The following is a 10,587-nucleotide window of genomic DNA, read 5'->3' as shown; positions in this document are numbered from 1 at the left end:
TTGTTTGCCTTGCCTTGTCCTCCAATATGTCTTGCAGGTCTGGCGCATTTCCCCGTGCCTTGGTACTTTTTGAGCGACGCCGGGGTGCGGCCTGAGTGGATGGCTGAGAGGCCTCTCTGTCGTGGCCACGAGGTGGCCGGTCGGCCGCGTCGTGCGCTGGTGATGTAGGTTTAGGTGCTTCCTCCTCTAATTGGGGTAGCAGCCTGCGCTATGGGTAGCTCTTGGAGGGGCGTTCGAGTTCGTACTCTTCAGCCGCAAGGACTTTAGTCCATCTGTCGGCTAGCAAGTCTTGGTCAGCTCTAAGCTGCTACTATTTTTTCTTGAGGCTACTCGCCGTGGCCATAAGCCTGCGTTTGAAACGCTCTTGTTCGGCGAGATCCTCAGGCACGACAAATTCGTCGTCATCGAGGCTTGCCTCGTCTTCGGAGGGAGGCATGTAATTATCGTCCTCTACCTCTCTGTGTCACGCCCAATATGCGACCCTATCCAAAAGGAACTCGAAGGTCCCACCAAGGATAGACCCGCATATTGAAACGCTTTTGCAAGGTGGATATCATTACATCAACATTACATAATACATGGGGATACATACATAAGGCATACCATGCCACATGAATACAACATCACAATACATAAGAGCATCATCCGACTACGGATGAATCACAAACAGAAACTCAAAAGACATCCACCCTGCTAGCCCAAGCTGCCGACCTGGAACCTATCCCCTGATCGAAGCAGCAGAAGAAGAACTCAACGCAAGCAAGCATCACTCTCGCGTCATGATCATCGCACAACCTGTACCTGCAACTGTTGTTGTAGTAATCTGTGAGCCACGAGGACTCAGCAATCCCATTACCATGGGTATCAAGACTAGCAAAGCTTAAAGGGAAAGGAAGGGGTAAAGTGGTGAGGCTGCAGCAGCGGCTAAGCATATATGGTGGCTAACATACGCAAATAAGAGCGAGAAGAGAACAAGCGGAACGGTCGTGAAGCTAGCAATGATCAAGAAGTGATCCTGAACTCCTACCTACGTCAAGCATAACCCAGAAACCGTGTTCACTTCCCGGACTCCGCCGAAAAGAGACCATCACGGCTACACACGCAGTTGATGCGTTTTAATTCGGATCTGGTGTCAAGTTATCTACAACCGGACATTAACAAATTCCCATCTGCCTATAACTGCAGGCACGGCTTTCGAAAGATTATACCCTGCAGGGGTGTCCCAACTTAGCCCATGACAAGCTCTCGCGATCAACGAAGGAATAGACCTTCTCCCAGGAAGACCCGATCAGACTCGGAATCCCGGTTTACAAGACATTTCGACAATGGTAAAACAAGACCAGCAAAGCCGCCCGATGCGCCGACAATCCCGATAGGAGCTGCACATATCTCGTTCTCAGGGCAACACCGGATAAGCGAAGCGTACAGGAACCGATGAATCCAAGTTGCCAAGGAAATGGTCCCGCATGGTGCTCTAGTTTGGACCAACACTTAGACAAGCACTGGCCCGGGGGGGCTGTAATGAAGATGACCCTTGGGTTAATTACTCCCAAGGGAAAAGTAGGTGGTGGTGAGGCAAATGGTAAAAGTCAATGTTGGGCCTTGCTGGAGGAGTTTTATTCAAAGCAAACTGTCAAGGGGGTCCCATAAATCACCCGACCGCGTAAGGAACGCAAAATCCAGGAACATAACACCGGTATGACGGAAACTAGGGTGGCAAGAGTGGAACAAAACACTAGGCAAAAGGCCGAGCCTTCCACCCTTTACCAAGTATATAGATGCATTAATAATATAAGAGATATTGTGATATCTCAACCAAAATCCTGTCCACCATGAAGAAATCTTCAACTTCACCTGCAACTAGCAACGCTATAAGAGGGGCTGAGCAAAGCGGTAACATAACCAAACAACGGTTTGCATAGGAAAGGTGTCAAAGGTTAGAGGTTCATGGCAACACGGGATGGCTCGACAAACAGATGATAGGTAGCGCAGCAAAGCGATAGAACGAAGCAACTAGCATGGCAATGATAGTAGTGAGATCCAGGGTAGCGGTCATCTTGCCTGAAATCTCGCAAGGAAGAAGAACGAGTCCATGAAGAAGACGAACGGGAGTAGTCAAACGAATCCTCACAATCGCAACATTACCGGAACTAAGAAGCCACACCGGAAAGGAAGAAACAACATGGTAAACACACAAGCATAATCATGGCATGATGCACAATCAAGTATGATGCATGTCCGGTTTAAAGAGGCATGGCATGGCAAAGTGCAACAAACAATACTACAAGTTAAGTGGAGCTCAATATGCAACGAGTTGCATATTGACGAAACACCACATAAATTATTTAGTTCTCTCTCGGTTAGGTACACAACAATATTAAATGTTGTTAAACATGACAAGAGGTGAAACATAATAAAACTACCTATCTAAGCAAGTTTAAATGAGGCCGGAACAACAAAACAACAATTCCGGAAAATCCCCATATGCAAATTATGGATTTGGTACTGTTCTGCCCTAAACACAATTTTATTGTTGTTAAACAGGAAAACAAAGTGCCCCATGTTAATCTAAGCATTTTTCCACCCCATTTACATATAAAGTTTATTTAAAATGGAGCTACGGTTATTTACTTATGAATTAAATCATTTTAACATGGCATATTAGCAAATTAATGCAAACATCAATTTAAACATTTTAAACATAGATGAAAATGGCATATTATTAATCTACACAATTTTCTGCGCATTTTACATATATAAAACATTTTAAACCGATGCTTAGTTTATTAGTTATTAAATGCATGAAGTTAAAGGGGGTTTCTGCAAATCTGTTAATCACTAGAATAAAGCTAAATCGCAGATCTAGAAAAAAAACATACACGGGCCGAATCTGCCTAGCCCAAATAGTGTACAGGAGAGGGGCGCTGAAGGAGGGTTGCTTACACATGGGCCTTTGAGGCCGAATCGGGGAGGAAGAAGCTGAGCTGCAGTGGCTGCTGGGCTTGGCGACGCGGTCCAAGAGGCTGGCCACGCTGGCGCGGTCGAGGACGGGGTCAACGCGCGGGCGAGGCGCTCGTCTCCTCGTTCGTGAAACAGGGGATCGAGCAACAGGAGGAAGGAAGCGGCGGCGTTCGAGGATCCTGGTGGCCGGATTCGGCGATGCGGCGGGGCAGACGAGGTCCTGGAGGCGCTCGGGCAGAGGTAGGGAAGGCCATGGTGCTGGAGTCTTGCTGGTTCCCGCGCACGACACACAGGCAGGAGGCGGCAGCGCTACAAGGAGAACGGAGAGAGGGAAAGAGATGTGAGGGAGGAGGAGACCGAAGGAAGGGGAAGGGCGCGCTCTGGGACGGCAGAACTGACCGGATCCAGGACAAGGACGCGATCTCCGGCGAAAGACGGCGATTCCCGGCAGCGGCGAGCTCCGGTGGTGGCGCCACGGTCTACTGCTGCTCGCGGGATGGAGGAGGTGAGGGAGATCGGGCACGAGGTCGCCGGCAGCAGGTCGAGCTCCTGCTCGAGGAAGGAGGCGCGCGAGGACGATGCAGAGCAGCCGTTCCTGGAGGCCGGCGACGGCTGCTCCGTCGAGGCAGAGAAGATCGAGGCAGGATCGTGGCTGCGGGGCACTGTGGTGGACCGGGGGGGATGAGCTGGTGGCCTAGGGGCCATCGGATATTGATCTGGTGGCTCCAGATCAAGGTGGAAGGTGGCTGGCTGGATGAGGCTGGGTGTGTGTGGTCGGTTGCGAGGTGGAGAGCAGCGGCTGGATCGCTGGCGATCCCGAGGGAATGGAGACAGCGGCGGCGGCGACTGGACAGGGGAGGATCCCTAGAAAAAATAGGGTTTGGTCTTAAGTTACTAGGGATGGAATATATATATATATATATATAAAAAGAGGAGTTTGGATCATCCGATTTAAATCCGACGGTCGAGACTAAAATGCTTTGGGAGTCCAAACAAATAAACGAAGATATTTTAGGGATGTTTGGGGATGATCCGGACCCAATGGTGATGACTGAGCGGGTCGGGTTTGGGAAGTTTCGAACGCGGGAGAGGGGTCGATGCACTGTGCAAAGAGGGGGCTAGGGTTGGGGTTTAGGAGGGGTTTCGGAGCCTCCGATGACGATCCAACGACACCAGTCGGAGGGGGGTTTAAGCCGGGTTAGATGGGCTGTGCGGAGGGGAGAGAAGAGAAGTGCAGCCCGGCAATGGTTTCGGAGACCGAAACGTCCGACGAATATACCGACTATATCGCGGTTACATATTCAACGGTTGGGCAGTCAAACGGACTCCGAATGCGACGAAACTTGACAGGCGGCCTGTCTACACTATAATAAGACCGCACGACAAGTTGCAACCCATTCCGAGAACATTTTTATGCCACTTATAAAATAATATTTTGGAGGTGCCGCGGGCGCGTGCGAGTGTGGTCTGGACTCAGAACGGACAACGGAGAGAACCGGCGGAACCTGAACGGATGCAAGTTTTTTGAAAACGATGCCGATGCAATGCGCATGATGACATGAGACGAGATGCATAACAAGAACAAAATGCAAAACAACAGACAAAAACCCAACCACGAAGGAAATAACATATCGCATCTCCGGAAAAGGCAAGAGTTGGAGTTACGAATATGGAAAGTTGCATCCGGGGCGTTACAACACTCCACCACTACGAGAGGATCTCGTCCCGAGATCTAGGATGGCACCGGAGGGAAGAGGAAGAGGAAGATAAGCGGTAAAACTCAGTTGCTTCTTCGACCAATGAGTGAAACCACGAACCTTGAGAGGTTGAGCAAAATGAAAGAAAGAAAACAATGAAGATGAACGAGATTGCAAACAATCCGTTAGAAAAGAGGAACAAGGAACATTACAAGAACTTGAAGGTTGCAAAGACATGAATCAAGAGTTTAATGGACAAGATAGAATTCGAAACCACTCCGGTTAAAACAAGATGAGAGAGGAAGAATTTGGGCAGCACTCCAGTTGAACATGGAAGGAATAGAACATGAACTTGAGAAGATGGGAAGATACTTGATGAAATCAACAACGCACTGCCTCCAGAACTATTGAAGGAATGGCACAAGGGGTAAGAAGGATTTCAGACAGCACTCCGATTGAAACGAGAGGCAAAACTTGACAAGATGGAAGAACTTGAATGAGTACACAACACTCCAGTTAAATGAATAAGCATGAAAAGAACACGATCTTGACAAAACAAGATGATGAGTGAAGAGAACAACATCACAATGCCTTCGGAATGAAAGAATAGAAGCTAGATCGTTGAAATAGAAGAATGGAGAAGAAAATGCCAACTTGTACCACAAATCAGCTTGGAAAGCATCCTTGCAAAGAAGAATAGAACGTAGTTGTTGGAAAACCAACAACGAAAAGAATAAGCTTGTAGTGGGCTTATGGTAAACTTCTCAAAATTATGAGGTGACAACCGGCCACTAACTGAAACAATTGCTTGCTTGAGATCAATGAAGAGATGAAAACTGCTTTCGCCGAGAGGATAGGAGAATACTTGGATCATTGATAAGCACCACAAATAGCAACATTCCTTAGGGGAAGGCTTTAGGTGAAATCTATACCAAGATAACTCCAAAGAAGAGATTGATGGATTTAAAATACCTCATTCTTGAGAACATGTGAATCAAGAAACATGAACTCAAAATTATCAAGAATGACATAACACCGCCTCAAATGATAAGGTAGAACGAATTGCACTTCGAAATGCAAGATGAAGAATACTTGAACGCCTCAAAACAAAACATGTGTTAAACACCATGTTTATTTTAGAGTATAGCTTAGCGGGTCATAACTTCGAGAGAAATCTTGAAGAACAATTGAAGAATGAAAGGAATCCTTGATGAACCACCATGTAGAGCCTCCATGAAGAACTCCGGTAATGAAAGGATGATAGAAAGAAAGAGAAGTTGAAAACACAAGGTGAAACCTTGCGATGATTTAGATGGAGCTTTGCGATGATATAACCGAGAGAACTTGGAATTTCGGAAAGAAAAGATGATCACTAGAACCAAGAATTACTTCATCATGAACAATCTCCGGAAGAAGGAATTAATCACTTGGATGAAACAATAATAAGAATTACGTCATGCCTATCCTTCACCAATTTAAATTGATGACAAGAAATGGATTTGGCATACTACTTATTCTCATAGAAAGGATGGATTAAGAGAGATATAGCGTAAACTTGAGAAGGTATTGATGGAACCACCGGTGGGATTGAAACAACGAAAGAATGGATGAAATTATATGATAACGAAGAAAGTGAAATCTTGAACGAACCATCGAAAGAATTGTGAATGAACATAGCAAAGGCACAATTCACCGGGAAGAATTGGAAAAACGAATGAAGATACTTGATGGGATTTAAATACAAGAGAACGAAGAGATCACGAGCTGATTAGAGACCACTTGAGCGATGCACCAGTAAGATATGGAGAAGGAGAGCTAAAAGCTGAGAATGAATAATTCTGAGATGATGTGCTCCGGAGAATCAAACTGAAAAGACTCCTGAATAGATCCGGATTGGTGAAAAGAATTCTCACAATCGAAAATAATTATGAGAGGATGACATCAAGCTTGAACTACGCATCTTTGGAAGAACGGGTAAGGATTTAAGATGAAATCTTCTTCGGACTTCAAAATTCGAGAATGACGACGAGAAACACCACCATGAATTGTTGAGGCACTCCGGAATGACAATTAAAAAGGTTGAACCAATGATGAAAGAATTTGAAAGATCTTGGAGAAGGACATGTTACTTATGATAAATCATTCTTACATCAAACTTTGAAATGAATTTGAGAATCGCTCCTGATAATTCGAAGAGTCAGGTAAGATCCTGGGAAAAGACCTGTGGGTTAGGGCCCACTAAAAAGAAACACCATTGAAATAATTTAAAGGGGGGATTGCACCGGTTGAATTAAATGACTTGAATGAGATAACAACCTCGAAATATCTTGAACGGATTGAGAATGGAAACACAAGTCTTCTGAGATATCTTGAGCACTCCGGATAAGAATATAGAAAGGTGAACAATTAAGAGGTGCATCGGCATGAGAAAGCATTTGACACGAGGAAAGGAATATGATCAACACTGAAAGCTTGAATTGGATCCACCAGAGAAGAAACAACAATGAAGGATGATGAACTTAAAACTATTGAGCATCTTCTTGGGAAATCACCGGATAAGAACATTGATTGAAAAGAGTGAATAGACTTCACATGAATAAATGGATACTTGATTAAAATATATTAGTCCTTGAAGAAAAGGGTGGGAGGGCGGAAAAACAAAGGCAACTTGGGATGAACGAAACAAACACCGTTGAGAAAACTTAGAATTGATCTTGCGGATGGGGAGAATGATGGGACCATCTCGAAGAGAAGCGCACCGGTTGGAAAAGGATTAGTATTCACAAAGCAATATGAGAACACCGTTTAGGAAAAGTATGGATTCAACATTTGACTTTGAAGCAACTCGAATACCACAAATAAAACAAAACAAAGGATTTGGCTTGCAGAATAAGCCGGAACAAACATATGATAGAGATTCCGTCCGAAGTTTTCGTGGTGGGGCCCACACGGGCTCGAGTGTACAGCACCATCATGTACAAGGCAGTGCACATGACATACGAAGTGTCCCTGAACCAGCATAGCCAAGGGTTCTTTAAGACACACCGAGACCACTGTAAAAATGACCGTGGAAAGGCGGACCACTAGACGTCGAACCCCAATCTCATATCATGCATCTGTCGAAAAGATATTCTAGGAGCTACTTGAATTCCCACCTATAAAACTCCCGAAACTTTCTGGTTATGCAATCTGGTGTTGGGGATACAGGGGAAGCAATATATCTCACCCAAACTAACAATCCCCACATCCAGCTGTATCCATCCGTCAACACATAGCCAAGAAACCTTCGAAAATCGTGTACCTCAACCTTCGAAAAGCATCCATTATACGAGTTATGGCAATACTCCCGAGCTCGCCCCAGTACTGGGTTATCGGGGTTATCTCACCAACAACTGCATAAAAGAGATTTTCGATGTCGGCAAATCTCAGGTATTCCAGAACTGCAACGATAAAATTGTGACGACAACACCTCAGAGCTCGACTCCCCGGGTCAAAGCCACATAAATAGACAGGAGGCACCAAGAACAATGTTCTCGTCACAAAACCATCGGAATGATTCCAAGATACCCGCGTGATCCTAAAAAAAAATTTAGTGAAATTTGAGGAGAGGACAGACAAAACATCTACGTCAGGAGTCCTCACCAGAGCGACGAAGGGGGCTGAGGAGTAAAAAGAATCCTACTCTCCGATATATATAATCCTAAGACTCAAAATAGTTTTTTTTCTAGACTAGGCAAAAGGCCGAGCCTTCCACCCTTTACCAAGTATATAGATGCATTAATAATATAAGAGATATTGTGATATCCCAACCAAAATCCTGTCCACCATGAAGAAATCTTCAACTTCACCTGCAACTAGCAACGCTATAAGAGGGGCTGAGCAAAGCGGTAACATAGCCAAACAACGGTTTGCATAGGAAAGGTGTCAAAGGTTAGAGGTTCATGGCAACATGGGATGGCTCGACAAACAGATGATAGGTAGCGCAGCAAAGCGATAGAACGAAGCAACTAGCATGGCAATGATAGTAGTGAGATCCAGGGTAGCGCTCATCTTGCCTGAAATCCCGCAAGGAAGAAGAACGAGTCCATGAAGAAGACGAACGGGAGTAGTCGAACGAATCCTCACAATCGCAACATTACCGAAACTAAGAAGCCACACCGGAAAGGAAGAAACAACATGGTAAACACACAAGCATAATCATGGCATGATGCACAATCAAGTATGATGCATGTCCGGTTTAAAGAGGCATGGCATGGCAAAGTGCAACAAACAATACTACAAGTTAAGGGGAGCTCAATATGCAACGAGTTGCATATTGACGAATCACCACATCGATTATTTAGTTCTCTCTCGGTTAGGTACACAACAATATTAAATGTTTTTAAACATGACAAGAGGTGAAACATAATAAAACTACCTATCTAAGCAAGTTTAAATGAGGCCGGAACAACAAAACAACAATTCCGGAAAATCCCCATATGCAAATTATGGATTTGGTACTGTTCTGCCCTAAACACAATTTTATTGTTGTTAAACAGGAAAACAAAGTGCACCATGTTAATCTAGGCATTTTTCCACCCCATTTACATATAAAGTTTATTTAAAATGGAGCTACGGTTATTTAGTTATGAATTAAATCATTTTAACATGGCATATTAGCAAATTAATACAAACATCAATTTAAACATTTTAAACATAGATAAAAATGGCATATTATTAATCTACAATATTTTCTGAGCATTTTACATATAAAACATTTTAAACCGATGCATAGTTTATTAGTTATTAAATGCATGAAGTTAAAGGGGGTTTCTGCAAATCTGTTAATCACTGGAATAAAGTTAAATCGCAGATCTGGAAAAAAAACATACACGGGCCGAATCTGCCTAGCCCAAATAGTGTACAGGAGAGGGGCGCTGGAGGAGGGCTGCTCACACATGGGCCTTTGAGGCCGAATCGGGGAGGAAGAAGCTGGCCGCAGGGGCTGCTGGGCCTGGCAACTCGGTCCAAGAGGCTGGCCACGCTGGCGCGGTCGAGGACGGGGTCAACACGCGAGCGAGGTGCTCGTCTCCTCATTCGTGAAACAGGGGATCGAGCAACAGGAGGAAGGAAGCGGCGACGCTCGAGGATCCTGGTGGCCGGATTCGGCGATGCGGCGGGGCAGATGAGGTCCTGGAGGCGCTCGGGCAGAGGTGGGGAAGGCCATGGCGCTGGAGTCTTGCCGGTTCCCGTGCACGACACACAGGCAGGAGGCAGCAGCGGTACAAGGAGAACAGAGAGAGGGAAAGAGATGTGAGGGAGGAGGAGACCGAAGGAAGGGGAAGGGCGCGTTGTGGGACTGCAGAACTGACCGGATCCAGGACAAGGACGCGATCTCCGGCGAAAGACGGTGATTCCCGGCAGCGGCGAGCTCCGGTGGTGGCGCCACGGTCTACTGTTGCTCGCAGGACGAAGGAGGTGAGGGAGATCGGGCACGAGGTCGCCGGCAGTAGGTCGAGCTCCTGCTCGAGGAAGGAGGCGCGCGAGGACGATGCAGAGCAGCCGTTCCTGGAGGCCGGCGACGGCTGCTCCGTCGAGGCAGAGAAGATCGAGGCGGGATCGTGGCTGCGGGGCACTGTGGTGGACCGGTGGGGATGAACTGGTGGCCTAGGGGCCATCGGATCTTGATCTGGTGGCTCCAGATCAAGGTGGAAGGTGGCTGGCTGGATGAGGCTGGGTGTGTGTGGTCGGTTGCGAGGTGGAGAGCAGCCGCTAGATCGCTGGCGATCCCGAGGGAATGGAGATAGCGGCGGCGGCTACTGGACAGGCGAGGATCCCTAGAAAAAATAGGGTTTGGTCTTAAGTTACTAGGGATGGACTATATATATATATATAAAAAGAGGAGTTTGGATCATCCGATTTAAATCCGACGGTCGAGAATAAAATGCAT

The 10,587-nt window shown here is 46.2% G+C and overlaps 1 protein-coding gene across 1 annotated transcript; it reads right to left on the bottom strand.

Moving 5' to 3' along the window:
- Nucleotides 1-2,102: 2,102 nt before the first annotated feature.
- On the bottom strand, nt 2,103-10,315 carry LOC119350531 (helicase SRCAP-like). Its single transcript, XM_037618319.1, has 4 exons — nt 10,010-10,315; nt 3,361-3,655; nt 2,944-3,270; nt 2,103-2,150 (listed from the first exon to the last, which is right to left on the bottom strand). The coding sequence occupies exons 1-4, from the start codon at nt 10,313-10,315 to the stop codon at nt 2,128-2,130; spliced, it is 951 nt and encodes a 316-aa protein (XP_037474216.1). The 3' UTR covers nt 2,103-2,127.
- Between the last annotated feature and the right edge of the window lie 272 nt (nt 10,316-10,587).

Source organism: Triticum dicoccoides, chromosome 1B (genome assembly GCF_002162155.2).
Source record: "Triticum dicoccoides isolate Atlit2015 ecotype Zavitan chromosome 1B, WEW_v2.0, whole genome shotgun sequence".
NCBI classification, from domain to species: Eukaryota; Viridiplantae; Streptophyta; class Magnoliopsida; order Poales; family Poaceae; genus Triticum; species Triticum dicoccoides.
This window is presented reverse-complemented; position numbering and strand designations above follow the sequence as displayed.